The following is a 17,070-nucleotide window of genomic DNA, read 5'->3' as shown; positions in this document are numbered from 1 at the left end:
ATCTATGATGCCACTAGACATTGTCATTTGATTGAAATGACCTTCACCCCACCTTCGTTTTTTTTTTTTTTCCCCACAACTACTTTATTGTGACCCACTCATCTTTTCCACACAGCTTTTCCATGCCGATTTGTGTTTAGACAGACAATGAAACACAGGAGACCACTATAATGAAAAGATTCTTAATGTGCCATTTGGTTTTGGGAGCATGAGATCATTTTTTTCACTCCCTCATTTTGAAAAAGTACTTCATTTGAAACGTTATGCGCTGGAATTATGTGTTGCTTTATTGGAAAGTGATAGATATGATCCAGATTGTTGTACCATTTTATGTTATTAATGTATACCATATCTTTTGGGCTTGCTGGCCAAGACAAATTAAAAAAAAAAAAAACATTTGACTTATAGTCCGGAAAATGCGGTACTTATCTTTTACGTGCGTTTTTTAAATTGGGTTTGTATTGTGTTAACTGATCTTTGTCGGTTCATACATCGTTGCCTCCATTGCTTCATTCTTGGCTAAAGTGCAGATAAAGATTCTTTAATCATTAGATAATTTCTCTGAAGTGGCCAAAAAAAATGGCCAAACAATTTTCATGGAAGCAAACTAAGATATGAATTGAAAAGTGTTGTTTTTGTCTTTTCTCCTTCCGTATGAGTGTAAGTACTGTTGTGGAAAGACTATAAAATAGGTTGTAAATTTGATTTTCAGATACTTGTTCCTAGAGGACAAAAAATACTTAGTTTGAAATCCTTTTTCAGTTTTTATTTACTACTATTTGCACCCCATTTGCAGTCTTATCTGGATGTGAAATAGGAAAAATGTTGTCATGTGAAAGTTGCAATGGCTTCTTTGTCCTTGACAACAAACCAAGTGTAACGCAATTCAAATTTTGAGTTTTCTGACCTTCAAAAAAAAAAATGAAACCTTTTTGCTGCTCCTCCAGATGCTCTTCACTTTTTATTTAAGCGTCTTTCCCTGTGACACATCTTTTTGCTTCCAACCTGGCAGCGCCGACACGCCTGTTGATTTTTGTTGGAAAAATCCATCCCGGGATTAATTCCAAGAGTCTTTATCCCAAATAGAGTCATTTTGGAATATCAGCAAAACAGAAAAAGGTAGAAAAAGGATTATAGCACCGCAATATGGCCTTTTAAAGTTTGGCCTTTTACCACCAAATAACTATCTGTAATTAAAGTCAGTGTAATGAACGCAAGAGGTCGTTAAATGAGCAGATTTTGATGAGTAAAATAAATTCTTGAGCTAAATTGAAGCTGAAGTCGACGGTTTTTAGGGACGTGGTTAAATTTGCGACTGTAGACTCACTCTAAATAGAAATGCATTGTTTTTGGTGTTTGTAGAAATAACAGCATCTGCTTCTGAATGGCTTGTAACTTTTTAAAAAGCTAAATTTCCTTGGGAAAGAGCATTTTAAAGTTTTCATGTCGTAATGAAAGCCACAGTATAAATGAACGCACACACTTTTTCCAGGGGGACTGTAAATTCCATCAAAGGGACACGAAACCAAATGTGAGCCTCATTGAATTTGCCAAAAAAAGACTAGTATTATAAATCTATTTAGAACATTATTTAGAATTGACTTTGGAAAGAAAAACAGGAAGAAAATTTGATGACATTTTATCACTATTTTCACTTTTGAAAACCATTGTCTTGCTCATGCATGGATTTTTTTTAGGGAGGGGGGAAAGGAAATCAATTTAGGCACGCCTATATTTTTAAAAGCAAAAAAACTAGGCCATGTTGAGACTTTGTTTAATGAAAGTACAAAATATGTAATGCTTGTTTTGAAATGAGCAGTTGGCGGCAATCCATTTGTCAGTGGCTTGCAAGAGAGACCCTTTTCTTGCCCCCTTTTACTCCATATGATTCATGCATGTAATCAACTGTGCATTTGTCTTTTAGTTGTTCGTATTGCTGTAGGCTGCAAGGTACGTTTAAAAAAATGTGGCAAACATGTGCTAGCAAATATAGAAGCCCCTTCATATTGGAAACCCACCCGGACATTCCCACTGGTAATGAAATGGCTCACCTGGGAGACATTTATCCACCAAGACCTGGCCTTCACTTAGACCTTCAGTTTTTTTCTAACCTGGTAAATATGAAACAAACTTTTTTAAATAAAGACGTGTGATTGAGAAAAGTTTATGTACTTTAGAGAGGATTTAACTAGATCTTCCACATTTTGACATGTTAGGCATTTTTTAATAGAAGAAAAGTTGGCATTTATAATTGATTGTATTGTTTAATCTTGGTAAGCACTGCCCTCTTCTGGCCAAAAGTAAAAATGCACATTTTTAAGTATTCATTCTTGGGACCATTTTTAGTCATTTGTATTTTTTATTTCAGGAACTGTGGATCATGCCATAATCTGGGAGGATATCATTTTGTTGTCCTTGAATTAACATGCAACAATGTTTCTCAAAATGTAACATTTTACATTCACCAGAAGACTCAACTCTTATAAATCCAAATTATTTTGGGCCAAATGGGTAAGAACTCTTTATATAATATATAGCATAAAAGTATTATTAATACTGATTGTCATTTTTAACACTTTCCCATATGAAGATTTAACAGTTTTTCTAGTCAGGCAAAAAAAAAACACCAACAATTCAGGTCATGTCTTTTTATTACACATCAAATAATATTACATGAACTGGTTTCACCATGACATATTCTGACACTTAGAACTACCACAATTCAGATAAGTTCTTAATGTGTAAAGTCAGTTTTTGTGCGCATTTTGAGCAGGAAGCAGAAATTAAAGTAAGTGTAGGATGGGGCGGGTCTCCATAATCAGGAGCTGCAAGGATCTCAATGCAAAAATTGTACAAATCTGCAATAGCATTTTCTATAGGAATGGTTCCTTCTATTTCTTAGCAGACTGTAGACGCTCGCTGACATTCTCCCAGTTGATGACATTCCAGATGGCCTTAACATAGTCTGGCCGGACATTTTTGTACTGGAGATAGTAGGCGTGCTCCCATACGTCGATGCCCAGAAGAGGAATGAGACCTGGGTGGGTACAGGGGGAAGTTTAAATAAGTGCCTTTTAAATATCTTATCAAAAGAAATAGATGCTTCTTGCCTGTGGTCCCTTGCAGAGGATCCTGGTTGGGACAAGCCACGATACAAAGTTTGCCACTCTGCTTGTCATAGCCTAGCCAGCCCCAACCTGAGCCTTGAACGGCCACCGTGGCGGCAGACATCCTGTCTTTCATGCTCTGGAACGAGCCAAAATCGTGCTGGATGGCCTTCATGAGCTCCCCTGGCAGACACAGTGACACATTGTGACAAAAAGTCCTTTCAAAGAGCTCACAGAAATCCCATTGTAATCTCAATGGCGACTATTCAGCCTCTTAGACATCTTATTTTACCTTGTGGCTCACCCCCACCATTAGGAGAAAGGTTAGTCCAGAAAATGCTGTGATTAACGTGACCTCCTCCGTTAAACTTGAGAGCAGGCTGAAGGGCCACCTGTGCTGTTACGTCTCCTAAAATGAACAAGAAAAGGCAAGTTGTGGATTTCCAATTTAGTCGGAAAGTGCATACTTGCTACCTTTTGCGAGCGCCTCTTGATATTTCTCTTCAGTCACGTTGAGATTGTTGACGTACGTGGCGTGGTGCTTGCTGTGGTGCAGTTGCATGATCTCGGCGTTGATGTGAGGCTCCAGGGCGCCATAGTCGTAGGTCAGGTCGGGAAGCGTGTGCTTCTGCCGGCATGCAGCTACCTGATGGACGGTTTGTCTCAATCTAGCAGCACATCTGGAATAAGTCAATCAGCATATAGTATTAGATTAACAATACATACAGGGCATCTTTGTCAAACAAACATGTAGTTAAAACCATGAGGGTAGTCAATGCAACCACTTATGTTGAACCTAATATTTTTATGTTAATTGTGATTAGTTTGGCAAGGAAAACTTTAAAAGATTTTAACCATAGTTCATCCCAATATAATTTACCATTGCACATGCATCAATTATTTTGACTAATCTGACTTTACATACACATTTGGCTTTAATGCTGCATAACTTACACTCAGCATAACTTTAAGTCTAATCGAATCAACGTGATCCAGAAATGCGTTAATAGGACCACAATAGATCATTTTAGGCGTAGATTTGACAGTCTTATGCCGCTTTAAAAATTAGTGCGCAACAAACTTACCTAACTGTCCAGATATAGTGTTAGCGTTTGCTAGGCTAAAGCATTCAATAGCATTACCAACTTTGTGGCTAGTTTATTGAGATCACACAGCATGTGCACAGTTAAAAAGATGCCTGGTGATTTATTCGCTTTACCTGCGTATCTGCTCAACTCTGCGGAACATGTTGTTGACGGTGTTAACTGGACAACGTTTGATTCTGTCGGAGGATTTTCAATGACTGCCCTTGAACTGAACTGGGCACGCTCCAATTTGACAGCGGCGTACGACCGTACCATTGTTCTTATGCGGGAGGGGTGGTTTATCTCGGATAATTTGAAACATCAAGGGACATTTATTTTTTTAGGTATTGTTTCTTTTTTTATTATGTTCTCTCAACATTTTTAATCATACAAAACATAGATGATACAAATATTATATTATAAAATATGTTGGAAAATTTATTTTATCCTCCTTAAAGCCTCAAAACTTTGAGACGTCAGAGTAGATACAACCTCAAAGATTGTATATATATTACAATAATGGCAAGGCTGTTTGTTAACTCTGCCACCATTTACTGGGCCCTCAAAATGTCTCAGAAACAATGTCATCTCTGAATGAATATGTCCCGGATTTCAATAAATTATCAAAATGAAGAATAAGCAAATACATTTGGAATATAATAATGAGTAAAACATCCCCCCTTTTTCGATAAATAATAAAAAGTACGGCTATGTATGAAATTGCGACAACTGTTGTGAAAGAGGTCGACGCGTGAAGAGTGAGACGTCACCTTTTTTTGTTTCGCTCTTGGCGGACTCTGCAGGAGCTCGCCGCCATCCAACTCGTCTCTTGCCATTCAGTCCTCCCATCGCCGCCGAACAAAATGACACTCGCCCGCGCGGAGCACCTCCAATAATCCAACTTGCCTTCCAGACGCCACGCCGCTAAGGAATTATCCCAGCCGATACGCCCGTAGACCACCGCCAGAAAGGAGGTGCGGTGCTGGTAAGTGGCTTCTAAAGGCCCTCTTTTCTATGCAAGCCCGGTAGTCCGCTAGTTTCAGGAAAAGGAGCAAAAGGGAGGGAGACATTTCCTTCACCGCCATTTTGTAATAACAAGATGCCCGAAACACTGGAAAGATCCGCATGTACTCCAGCTTTTAACCGGGTGAATGTTGAAGCCAGCCACCGCGGATTCATATTATCCGTCTATTGACGCAGCGGGAGCGGTGCAGTTAGCGGGCGATTGTTAACATTGCTTTGGTATCTATTTCGTGCTAACCACTAGCTACCACAGTCGCGAGGCTGCATACGCTTGTGTACTCGCCGGTCGCTTTACTTTGCTTTCTTCCACAGTCACCTTTTAACAATTCGCCTAAAGAATATCTCGAGTGTGATCAACGATCGGCTTTGGTTGAGTCCCGATGTGCAAAGCAAGTTGTTTGATGCTATTAGCTTAACTGTGTTCCCCCCCCCTCCTTGTAGAATCACAATGACCAACGAGGAACCTTTACCCAAAAAGGTGAGGCTATATTCTTCTTAAAAATCAGTTTATTTGAAATGTATTGAATGCTAAATGTATTTGTCTCCAAATCCAGGTTCGCCTCAGTGAATCTGATATGAAAACATTGACCAGAGAGGAGCTGTGCACGAGGTATATATTTACATATAGACACAACCCAGCACAATGAAGTGTTATGCATGCTAGTTTATACAGGTTAAAATGTTTCCAAAGTCGCATTCAAGTATGATTGCACACTACTTACTTTCTATGATTAAAAAAAAAAACTGTTTACAAATCTGCAGTCAAGTGTTGCATCACCATCAGGTGTTTTGCAGTTTGACATGTAGCGAGAAGTTCTCTCATTGTCACATGTTTTCCCGTGCAATCAGGTGGAAGCAGCACGAGTCATATGTGCAAGTCCTGGAGGCCAAATATGCAGAGCTTTGTTGTAAGTTCACACGCTTTCCACCACTACACGGGCCACAAAGTGTCGTCATTTCCCGACGGTTTTGCGTTGCTCTTTTGGACCGCCAGCCAATGACGTACCCGGCCTGAAGGAGTCGGAGGAGAAGCTCAAGCAGCAGCAGCAAGACTCTGCACGCAGGGAGAACATCTTGGTCATGAGACTTGCCACCAAGGAGCAGGAGTGCACAGTATGTATATGTTTTTTGCTCTTTTTGTGTTAACTCATACATTTGATTAACTCTAAGCCCCTCCCACTTTGTAGACGCACATCCAGTACCTGAAGCAGGCCCAGCAGCCCAGCGCGGCCCAACTGCGCTCGTCCATGGTGGACCCGGCCATCAACTTGTTTTTCCTCAAAATGAAGGGGGAACTGGAACAGACTAAAGACAAACTGGAGCAGGCCCAAAATGAACTGAGTGCCTGGAAATTTACACCTGATAGGTAAAGACAATCAAAATAACACCCCCAACCGCCACCTCCCCAATAGAAGTCAAGACTTCTGCACGCCCCCCCACCACCCTCACTTTCACTACAGGAGCCATGGTGGGGGAAAAGCTGACAAAAAACATACCTCAAAAAAACAAACAAAAAACGTTGGTGTTTTTCTGCGGCATCATTAACTTTATTTTTAAAAAAAAATGACCATACGGTCAAGTGACACTTGTGTCCTCCCCAACTGCCGTCAAAAGGAGTCCGGACTGTTCCTGAAGACTGATCCTTTACCACAAGGACCACCCCCCCAGCACCCCCCTCTGCCTCCGCAAAGCAGGCTCCGATAAAATAGGGGGGGCAGCTAGCACAATTGGAAGCCTTTAAAGATCATTGTCATACTCGGCTAAAAGACACACCTAACTGGAACGTGTGCCGCACGAGAAGTAAGACTTTAAAAGTAAGACTTCTAAAAGCGCGGGCAGACCCCGCCCGCGTCCACTATGTCCTTTTGGGTCGAGGCGCGAGGGTCCGCCCGCCGCTCACGGTAGTGTGTTTCCATGTTTTCTGTTGAATTTTGTGACCTGTTGCCTCACTCGCGCCGTAGGAGGCGCTCCGAATGATCGCGTTGGGTCGGCGGCGACGGACGTCCCATGGCTTTCCCACGGGAAAGACATGGGACGCCCGTCGCCGCCGAGGCGTTCAATGTCTTGTCGTGAAATTTTGTTGTGAAATCTCGTTGCAGCATTGTACATTGAATAGGACTGTTTTAGCATTGTTTGTGTTGTTCTATGTTCAAAGCCGCGACCTCACAAAAGCCAGAAAAGACGAAAGTTTCAGTTAAAGTAACTCACTGCACTATATTACGGTTAGCACAAGTCTAGGTTTTATTAGAGTTTAATGCTCAAGTGTTTTAAGGCATTTTATCTGTTTTGCTCTTGACTGCAGTTTGCGGTCTCGCTGGTCACAAGGGACGGTACCTCTGTCGGCTTTGCCTCTGCCGCCCACTTTTTGTCTCCCGTTTCATCCTGTGATGTCAGCCTTGTTTCCCTTCCAGCCAGACGGGGAAGAAGCTGATGGCCAAGTGTCGAATGCTGATCCAGGAAAACCAGGAGCTGGGAAAGCAGCAGTCGCAGGGACGCATCGCCCAACTGGAGGCCGAGTTGGCCTTGCAGAAGAAATATAGTGAGGAGCTGAAGAGCAGCCAAGACGGTGAGAATGCCTTTTTTCCCCAACGCCGGGTCGAACGAATTGTGGTTGTTAAAAATGCTGCTTCCTCGCAGAGCTGAACGACTTCATCATCCAGCTGGATGAGGAGGTGGAGGGCATGCAGAGCACCATTTTGGTGCTGCAGCAGCAGCTCAAGGACAATCGGCAGCAGCTCGTCCAGCCTCCCCAGGGGCCGGCCGCGGAGGCGGCGGCGACGCCGGGGCCCAGCAGGACGTCGCCGGCCGCCGAGCCGGCGGGGAAAGACTTCGGGAGAGTGTCCAACGGGCCCAGCAAGTCGGGGCCCTCCCAGAAAGCGCTCTACCGAGAGGTCAGCAGCACCGACGAAGACTTTGCCGCGTCGCCCGCCGCGTCCAGCCCCGGGGAAGCCGAGACCAAACTGTCCAACCACTCGGAGGAGGTGTCGGGGAGTCAGGGCACCGGCGGCCGGGCCGGCGTGGCGCCCGCCGCCGCCGCTTTGAGCGCGGGCTATGAGAGCGTGGACTCTCCGACGGGCAGCGAGACGTCATTGACTCAGCACTCCAACGACACGGACTCCACCGCCGACCCCCACGAGGACAAGGCTGCCGCCCAGGTCACCAAGGGCGCCAGGACTTCACGGCACGCTCAAAACGGCCTGGACTCCACCACAAGCGACGGCGCCGTTTTGTAATGTATCTTGGCAAGAACAACAAAAACGTACGCTATCCATCGTTCTTTTTTTTGTCTTTTTTGTGTTTTTTTTTTTATACAAAACAAGATGACAAATGCTTAGCGTGTAATGCAGAACTGCTGTCAAATGTTTTGTTTCCCTGCCCTTCCCCGTTTGCTTCTTGTGAAACACATTTGGGAACATGGGAATGTTAGACACAACTGAGTGCAAGTTTGATTTAAAAGAAAAAAGGAAAAAAAAGTATGTTTCATTCACATGTTGATTGGAGTCAGACACTCACAGCCGTTGTAACCCCGTCGAGTCCCCCAAAAATTCTGCGGCATAAACATCTCGCTTAGATATTGACCTGTGTTTCTATTTTTTATTTCAATTTTAAAATTTCGTTTTAAAAAGAAAAAACAATTCAAAAGGTTCTGTGAGTAGTTTATAAGAGATGTTCATCTTCTGACTTCAGTCCTTTTCATGTACTGACCAAATACCAATAAAAGACTTTTAATACTAAGGAAAGCCACTTATTACGCTTGATCATTACATTAAACTCAAGTGTATAAATTGCATAAAAGTAGTTAAAAAAACTGGATTTAATTAAGCCTATTTTGTTGGAGGTAACTTAAATAACAGATAGTATAACAATAGGCATACACATCAGGGCAAATTTTTTTGGGGAACTTGAAAACAGATTGGAAAAGAGTTTGCCTTATAAATACTCCCAATGGAGACAAGGTGGAACATTTATATATATGTAGTAAGATGTCTGCCCAATTTTTCCCTATTGCTAGATAGCTTGGCATTTGGTTGTGTGAATTTTGTTGTGTTTGTGGAATACATTTAAAATCAATTTTCCATTTGTTTTTAAAATATTTTATTTTGGTACTATGCTAATCCCAGGGATATTGCTTATGCACATTGTATCTGATTCCTTTGTTGTTGTTGTTTTATTCACAAACACTGATTGTGAATTGTGTAAACCCTGCTATATCACCTCCACTCCACAAGACGGCGGTGTTGGAACGCTCACCTACAGTAAAAAGGGAGGTAGTGTTAAACAGGGTTGTGCAGTTTACGCACAACACGACAGTCAGTGTTGAACTGTCGTAACAAGCAACAGCAAACTAAAGCCAGTCAACATGAGTAAAGATGATATTGTCATCGTCTCCGCTGCGCGGTCTCCAATTGGTAAAGTACACACTCTTCTGATATAATTCTTCATATCGCCTTCCTCAATTTATTGTATTTTTCTCATCACTTAATATACGTTTGTCGTGTACTCATTGTGCTTTGTAATGATCCAAATGGAACCTAGTTAAATATCTGTTTTCAAAAAGTATCTAATATAAAATGTTTGTTATTGAACCGATTCATTACAACATGTGCAATAGGATGCACATTCGTGACGTGTATCACACGGAGTTTCTATTGGCTGCATCCGATTGTCCGGTCTAGGTCGAGAGCTGTGATTGGCCAATTAGTCATAGGGCCACAGAATTGTCACTCGTACGATTGGTTACTGAATACTTGCATGTACACATTGGACCCATTTATTGTATCACAATTTATCGATTGCGACAGTTTTTTCTCTGTTATATCGTCACCAAGTTGCATATATATAATGTTTCCCTCATTAAAAGAAAAGATGCATTTGTTAAAGTAGTGCAACTGGCATCTGGGTCAGAAGACCCACATCCAGAGTCAATTGACAGTGCTTAATTTCATAATCCCATTATACTTATTATACTATAATGACAATAAAAGTTTTAAATTCAATTTCCCCCTTTTTTTACAGGTTCCCTGAATGGTTCTCTGTCCACGGTGCCTCTGCACGACCTATGTTCCGTGGTGATCAAAGATGTCCTAAAGCGGGCTGCGGTAAATCCAGAAGACGTCTCCGAGGTCATCATGGGCCACGTCCTGACGGCAGGTGATGACAGTGACGTTGCCCGGGGGAAAATAATAGCAGCACTGTGAACTTCCCATCACTTTTCTTGTTATTTCTTAGGTCACGGACAAAACCCGGCACGGCAGGCCAGCGTGGGAGCGGGCATTCCCTATTCGGTCCCAGCATGGAGCTGCCAGATGGTTTGCGGATCCGGCCTGAAAGCCGTGTGTCTGGGTGCGCAGTCCATCCAGACTGGGGAGTCCATGGTTGTGGTGGCGGGAGGCATGGAAAGCATGAGCAGGGTAACTATACTCAATAGTGCATAAATAAGTAGTAAAAACATCCCAACAAAAATATAATTCTGAATTTAGGCTGGTGTTGGTCTTTATAGATAAGGTAGTATTATTTATAGATAAGAGTAGTATTATATTTTCAACATAAATGTCAACATAAAACAGAAAACTGTAAATTGCTGTTATTGTTTACATCTTGCAGGCTCCTCATACGCTTCACATGAGAGGCGGAGTCAAAATGGGCGACGCCTCCCTGCAGGACTCGATGGTGGCTGATGGTTTGACCGATGCCTTTCACGGCTACCACATGGGCATCACAGGTACGCCCTGTTGTAAAATGAATTTGCAAGAATGTGCAAATTTTGCAAGCAGTTTTGAATTTTTCTCACTACAGCGGAGAACGTGGCCAAGCAGTGGAGCGTCAGCCGAGAGGCACAAGACGTCTTCGCCGTCCGCTCGCAGAATAAAGCGGAAGCGGCGCAAAAAGCCGGCCACTTTCTCCAAGAAATTGTGCCAGTTTCTATTCCGTCCAGGAAAGGTCAGGAAGCAAATCCATCCTTAATATTATAATGTTATATTAGAGTCTTACTCAGGGTTGTTTTTACTCAAAATGTATTTAATCATACTAAAAAAAAACAACACTATCATGTATAGATATAATCAAAAATATTTTCTTTAGTGTTACTGAGGGTCTTAACTAGTGTATTTATTTTTATTTGTATTCATCAATAAGAGAAAAAGACTGCATGATGAGAACATTAATATTTTATCATCCCTCATTTCTCAGGTGCCGTGGAAGTCAAGTTGGACGAGTTCCCCCGACACGGCAGCCATCTTGACAGCATGTCCAAGCTAAGGCCATGCTTCGTCAAAGACGCCAGCGGCACCGTCACCGCCGGCAACGCCTCAGGTGGCCCCTTTTGACGTCGACTAGGGCGCCAAACAACTTTTATTTGAAGGAGTCATCCAACCGCAGGTATCAATGATGGCGCTGCCGCTGCCCTGCTCATGAGCCAATCGGAGGCCTCCAAGCGGGGCTTAAAAGCCATGGCCAGGATCGTGACGTGGGCTCAAGCCGGGCTCGACCCGTCCATCATGGGAACTGGACCCGTACCAGCAATCAGGAAAGCTGTAAGATGCACTCCATGGGTTTCTCCCAATTCTTTTAAAGCCTGGTGGGCTGCTAGTGTTATTTTTTTTAAATGTATTCTCCCAAAACATGATGGCCTTCTCTATTACAAGTTTTTTGGGGGGAGCCATGCAGACCTGAGTTTGACAACCCCGCTGTGGACTTTTAATGTTTCTGGCGCCATTTGCATGCTCCTAAATATGTTGAAAACATTTTTTAAAAATATTTTTTACACTCCAGGTTGAGAAGGCCGGGTGGCAACTGGACCAAGTGGATCTCTTTGAGATCAATGAGGCTTTTGCTGCACAGTCCATCGCTGTGGTTAAAGAGCTTGGACTCAAAGAAGAAAAGGTAATGTTGGTTTATCTATTTTACCTTTGAAATTTAAAGTAAATGAATTTTATCAATCAGGCTGAAGAAAGTGTTTCAGTTTTTTAAAGGTAATGTAACCATGAGTCCTTTCACACTGCAGGTAAATGTGAATGGTGGTGCCATCGCATTGGGTCACCCCATTGGAATGTCAGGCTGCAGGATTTTGGTGACCCTGCTCCACGCACTCCGGAGAACTGGTGGGAAGAAGGGCGTGGCATCCCTGTGCATCGGTGGAGGGATGGGCATCGCCATGTGTGTTGAGTGCCCTTGACAACACCCCCCCCCCCCCCCCACCCCGGCATTTCTATCGTTTTAGGTTAATAAAAGCCATTCACTTCAAAAAAAGGCATTTTGCATGTTACAGTATGACAGTGTGGCATACCCTTTAAACAAATTTTGCAAAGAAGGCACCAAAAATTTCAAGGAAATTGTGGGCACTAAAGAGGTAAGAGTTTGCTATTTTTTTAAATTGTAGTTGATATTTAAGTTATCGGATCCTGTTTTCTCATTGTGCTTATGGCATACTACCTTGAGAATGTGTCTGTTAATGAAAGGTAAGCAGGGTTGACTGTGGTTAGCCCTTGGGTGGGAGACTCTCTACCAATTCCAGGGACTGTAGGCTTATGTGTTACCAGTATTTCTTGTTTGTAATGTTTTTTAAATAAATAAATACATAATTTAATAAGAAGAATGACTAGGCATAGCAAGGCTTATATTTGTTCAAATAATGACCATGTATAGTCAGGGTTTTTTTCTTTAATAAAAATAGGGCAAGTATAGTAAGGCTTTTATTTGTTAAAAAATGACCATATTTAGTAAGGCTATTTTCATTAATGAAAGACAATTTATAGTAAGGCTAATAGAGAAGTATACAGAAGATAAAATGAGTAAAACCCACCTCAGACATCACAAAAGCCTTCTTTCTCATATTAGAAAAAAACATTACATTTTGCAGTATTTGGGTTGAGCAAATAAAATCTTTTTGCTTTCTTTGCCCCCAGCAACACAGCACCGGGTGATGATTACTATGCTTACCAAGTATCGTTTAAATGTCTAGAAGTAAAAAACAAACACTAAAGTGCATGTCATCACAATGTCCATAATGTGAAATACTGTATTTTAAAGGATTAAAGCTCAACCAATAAGTATGTACAGCTCCCCCCACTGACTAATGCACGTTATGATGAAAACAATGTATTTTTTATAAGTATGAAAGCCCAATCAACACGTATATTTCCAGCCACGCCCCCGCCCCACCCACTGACTAATGCGTGTTATTATGAAAACAATCTATTTTCTGTTAAATATTAAAATCCAACCAAAGATCGCACCCCCCACGCACACACACTGACTAATGCACGTTATTATGAAAACAATTTCTATTTTGTGTGTGTCTATGTTTAATAGGCGTGGCCGATGTCAGAGTTCAAAAAGGCGACGTCAGACGCCAAGACGGTTTAGGTGCCGGAAGGCTGCACGGGCGTGCACTGCAGAGCTGCTCAGAACTGACGATTTCCCGAAGAAACTCTGACAAACTTCGCACAAGACGCTGCAGCACAGTCAGTATGTTGTCGTTTGGTGATTTCGAAGCCCCAGCTCTCGTCTTGAGAGTGATGTTTGACGCTTGCATGTTCCGTTGGCGTGATGCAGCCATGACAGCAAAATGTTTGCAAACAATTTGGCTGCATCGCGTTAACGATCGCTCCTTGTTTAAAAAGTAATTATTCCATTGTGTGTTTCAGTCCTTCAACGAGCACCGACTGCTGGGAAAGATCAAGAATGTGGCCAAAACGAGCGGAAAGGAGAAGCTTGTCGACGCCATAACAGGGAGTCACTTATATATAGTTCCGATTTTCTTTATCCGTTTAATATTTGAACGTCATCGTTCAGTCTTCAAGGCTTTGCGCAATTTGGCTCGTTTTTCATCGTGATGCATTCAAATTTAGAATGAAATCACTAACTAACTTTGCGTTTTTTTAATAGCATAAACCTGTAGATAAGTCACCCACTTAAATACCATTAGTGGATGCGTAACGAATAAACAGCAATCCCTATTGAATTTAATTTAAAAATAAATACTACAGTGGCAAGTGCAGGAGTAGCTTCCACTTGTGAGTTTCAATGTGTCTTATCACGTTTTTCTGAACTTAAACAAGTAATTTCATGTAGTGGCACTGTGCACTTAAATAAATAAAATACTTTTAGGCCCTTAACTTTCTGAAAGATGTCAGGGCTAAACAGTAATTGATTATCATGTTAAATGTAGACCAGACATTTCTGTGATAAAGGAAAATTCTAAAGTAGGGTCATCCCTATTGAATTGAACTAAACAATTAAATACTATAGTGGCAAGTGAAGAAGTAGCTCCCACTTGTTTCAATGTGGCTTTTCCTGAACTTAAACAAGTAATCTGTCAAGCAGTGATTTTAGATGGATTAAATAAATGTACTTTATCCCCTTAACTTTCTTAAAGACCCCAGGGCTTGTACCTTTTGACTTGAAAATAAGTGAGGCATTTATTCAACCATAGTGTAGGGGCCATTTTTGACTCATTTAAACGTATGGTAAAATAACTTTTTTCTTGGCATAAGACAAAAATGAAGCGTTTTAAGGTATTTATTTTTTAAGAACAAATAGATTTGAATTGACTGAAAAACTTGAGGCAAAAGTAGGCTCCAAATGTTTTATTTTTTTTTCAGGATAAAAGATTTCCCCAATTTTGGTAAAACCTTCCTTGCGAATGTATTTTTACTTAACCATTTGCATGGTCTTACCTTTAATTAAAAAAAAATGGGTAGATTGATTCTGGTGTAACATCCAGCACTGATCTATGCATTTTTTCAAGATAAAAGTTAAGACCTTGCAAATGTTTTTTTTTTTTTTTTAACTTTGTATATTGACCCTGTTTTTTGTTTCCAAAATTCCTGATTCTGGTAAAACCTCACTTGCAAATGGTTAAGTAAAAAAATGTGTAGATTAATTCTGGTGTAACATCCAGCACTGATCCATGCATTTTTTTACTTCACCATTTGCAAGTGAGGTTTTACCTGAATTGGGAAGATCTTTTATTCTGAAAATATAAAAACATTTGCAAGGTCTTACCTTTTATTTTGAAAAATGCATAGATTGGTCTAGTGCCAAGCTATGCATTTTTTTCAAAACAAAAGGTAAGACTTTGCAAATGTTTTTATATTTTCCCAAACATTTGCAAGGTCTTACCTTTTATTTTGAAAAACTGTAAGATTGGTCTAGTGCCAAGCTATGCATTTTTTCAAAATAAAAGGTAAGACCTTGCAAATGTTTTTATATTTTCCCAAACATTTGCAAGGTCTTACCTTTTATTTTGAAAAACTGTAAGATTGGTCTAGTGCCAAGCTATGCATTTTTCAAAATAAAAGGTAAGACCTTGCAAATGTTTTTATATTTTCCCAAACATTTGCAAGGTCTTACCTTTTATTTTGAAAAATGCATAGATTGGTCTAGTGCCAAGCTATGCATTTTTTTCAAAATAAAAGGTAAGACTTTGCAAATGTTTTTATATTTTCCCAAACATTTGCAAGGTCTTACCTTTTATTTTGAAAAATGCATAGATTGGTCTAGTGCCAAGCTATGCATTTTTTTCAAAATAAAAGGTAAGACTTTGCAAATGTTTTTATATTTTCCCAAACATTTGCAAGGTCTTACCTTTTATTTTGAAAAATGCATAGATTGGTCTAGTGCCAAGCTATGCATTTTTTCAAAATAAAAGGTAAGACTTTGCAAATGTTTTTATATTTTCCCAAACATTTGCAAGGTCTTACCTTTTATTTTGAAAAATGCATAGATTGGTCTAGTGCCAAGCTATGCATTTTTTTCAAAATAAAAGGTAAGACTTTGCAAATGTTTTTATATTTTCCCAAACATTTGCAAGGTCTTGCCTTTTATTTTGAAAAATGCATAGATTGGTCTAGTGCCAAGCTATGCATTTTTTCAAAATAAAAGGTAAGCACTTGCAAATGTTTTTATTTTATTTAACTCAACCCAAAGTTTCCTGCCTATGAAGCTTTTCAAAATAAAAGGTAAGCACTTGCAAATGTCTTTTAACCCTTTTTTTTTGTTTTCCAGAATTCCACAAGGGGACCTGATTTCTCCATATGAACAGATAGCCTCAGACACCTTAATTTTTCTGTGCTGGATGGTGAACCAGTTTTGTCATTTTTCAAAATAAAAGGTAAGCCCTTCCCATTGTTTTTTCAACTAACTGTGTACTAACCCCCCTTTTTCAATTTTCGAATCTTCTCCACCAGAGGGTGGAGAAGATTCGATTTTTTACGATGCTGGACCAACAACGGGAACAATCTACAAACTTTTTCAAAATAAAAGCTGGAGCTTTTATTTCCTGTTTTTCCTGGTGGTGACAAGAGGAACTACTTCATTTTTTCAAAATAAAAGGTGAGCCCTTCTCATTGTTTTTTGAACTAACTGTGTACTAACCCCCCTTTTTCAATTTTCGAATCTTCTCCACCAGAGGGTGGAGAAGATTCGATTTTTTACGATGCTGGACCAACAACGGGAACCAATCTACAAACTTTTTCAAAATAAAAGCTGGAGCTTTTATTTCCTGTTTTTCCTGCTGGTGACTGGAGGAATTTCTTCATTTTGCTCAAGTTTTTCAAAATAAAAGCTTTTAAATGTATGCATGTGTTTTGTCTTTAAGAAAAGATGCAAGTCATAATCAAAGTTAAAAAAAATTTATTTACAAGTAAACATTTTAAATTTGGAAAAAACACTTAGAAAAAAATAAAAAAGCAAACATTTAGAATAATTAAATAAAAAAAACACTTAGAAAAAAAAAAAAAAAGGGGAATAAACACAGTAAAAAAAATTAACAAAAAAATGGGATAAACACTTAGTAAAAAAAATTAACAAAAAAATGGGATAAACACAGTAAAAAAAATCTGGGAGATTAAACA

At 40.3% G+C, this 17,070-nt stretch overlaps 3 protein-coding genes across 7 annotated transcripts; 2 read left to right on the top strand and 1 right to left on the bottom strand.

Annotated features, from left to right (window-relative positions):
* Positions 1 to 2,633: 2,633 nt before the first annotated feature.
* sod2 (superoxide dismutase 2, mitochondrial) lies at positions 2,634 to 4,487 on the bottom strand. The gene is made up of 5 exons (XM_077711140.1): positions 4,327 to 4,487; positions 3,582 to 3,787; positions 3,400 to 3,516; positions 3,111 to 3,290; positions 2,634 to 3,037 (listed from the first exon to the last, which is right to left on the bottom strand). Exons 1-5 carry the CDS (start codon positions 4,353 to 4,355, stop codon positions 2,892 to 2,894), a joined length of 678 nt encoding a protein of 225 aa, XP_077567266.1. The 5' UTR covers positions 4,356 to 4,487; the 3' UTR covers positions 2,634 to 2,891.
* Positions 4,488 to 4,955: 468 nt separating this feature from the next.
* wtap (WT1 associated protein) lies at positions 4,956 to 8,955 on the top strand. Its single transcript, XM_077711139.1, has 8 exons — positions 4,956 to 5,177; positions 5,657 to 5,693; positions 5,770 to 5,825; positions 6,065 to 6,123; positions 6,210 to 6,328; positions 6,403 to 6,581; positions 7,627 to 7,781; positions 7,853 to 8,955. The coding sequence occupies exons 2-8, from the start codon at positions 5,664 to 5,666 to the stop codon at positions 8,446 to 8,448; spliced, it is 1,194 nt and encodes a 397-aa protein (XP_077567265.1). The 5' UTR covers positions 4,956 to 5,177; positions 5,657 to 5,663; the 3' UTR covers positions 8,449 to 8,955.
* Positions 8,956 to 9,462: 507 nt separating this feature from the next.
* acat2 (acetyl-CoA acetyltransferase 2) lies at positions 9,463 to 16,793 on the top strand. 5 transcript variants are annotated; one of them, XM_077711325.1, is made up of 14 exons: positions 9,463 to 9,624; positions 10,232 to 10,366; positions 10,445 to 10,626; positions 10,820 to 10,937; positions 11,012 to 11,155; positions 11,405 to 11,527; positions 11,594 to 11,748; positions 11,987 to 12,097; positions 12,219 to 12,370; positions 13,526 to 13,677; positions 13,861 to 13,944; positions 16,223 to 16,328; positions 16,405 to 16,549; positions 16,626 to 16,793. In XM_077711325.1, the coding sequence occupies exons 1-10, from the start codon at positions 9,576 to 9,578 to the stop codon at positions 13,647 to 13,649; spliced, it is 1,293 nt and encodes a 430-aa protein (XP_077567451.1). In that variant the 5' UTR covers positions 9,463 to 9,575; the 3' UTR covers positions 13,650 to 13,677; positions 13,861 to 13,944; positions 16,223 to 16,328; positions 16,405 to 16,549; positions 16,626 to 16,793. The 5 variants fall into 5 exon arrangements, with proteins under 5 accessions (XP_077567451.1, XP_077567449.1, XP_077567450.1 ...); XM_077711323.1 differs by having other exon boundaries at positions 13,861 to 14,840; XM_077711324.1 differs by having other exon boundaries at positions 13,526 to 13,681; positions 13,861 to 13,945.
* The last annotated feature ends 277 nt before the right edge of the window (positions 16,794 to 17,070 follow it).

The sequence above is a fragment of the Stigmatopora nigra genome, unplaced genomic scaffold (assembly GCF_051989575.1).
Source record: "Stigmatopora nigra isolate UIUO_SnigA unplaced genomic scaffold, RoL_Snig_1.1 HiC_scaffold_25, whole genome shotgun sequence".
Lineage (NCBI taxonomy): Eukaryota > Metazoa > Chordata > Actinopteri > Syngnathiformes > Syngnathidae > Stigmatopora > Stigmatopora nigra.
The sequence above is the reverse complement of the archived record's forward strand: the minus strand, read 5'-3'. Positions and strand labels throughout refer to the sequence as shown.

Bases quoted from the DNA above. Each gene is read 5' to 3' on its own strand.
- sod2 (XM_077711140.1), bottom strand. From the start codon at position 4,355: ATGTTCCGCAGAGTTGAGCAGATACGCAG. The intron at 3,788-4,326 runs GTAAAGCGAATA...GACTTATTCCAG, and splicing joins AGAGTTGAGCAGATACGCAG to ATGTGCTGCTAGATTGAGAC. The intron at 3,291-3,399 runs GTAAAATAAGAT...TGTGTCTGCCAG, and splicing joins TGGTGGGGGTGAGCCACAAG to GGGAGCTCATGAAGGCCATC.
- wtap (XM_077711139.1), top strand. From the start codon at position 5,664: ATGACCAACGAGGAACCTTTACCCAAAAAG. The intron at 5,826-6,064 runs GTATATATTTAC...CCGTGCAATCAG, and splicing joins AGAGAGGAGCTGTGCACGAG to GTGGAAGCAGCACGAGTCAT. The intron at 6,124-6,209 runs GTAAGTTCACAC...TTGGACCGCCAG, and splicing joins CAAATATGCAGAGCTTTGTT to CCAATGACGTACCCGGCCTG.
- acat2 (XM_077711325.1), top strand. From the start codon at position 9,576: ATGAGTAAAGATGATATTGTCATCGTCTCCGCTGCGCGGTCTCCAATT. The intron at 9,625-10,231 runs GTAAAGTACACA...CTTTTTTTACAG, and splicing joins CGCTGCGCGGTCTCCAATTG to GTTCCCTGAATGGTTCTCTG. The intron at 12,098-12,218 runs GTAATGTTGGTT...TTCACACTGCAG, and splicing joins TTGGACTCAAAGAAGAAAAG to GTAAATGTGAATGGTGGTGC.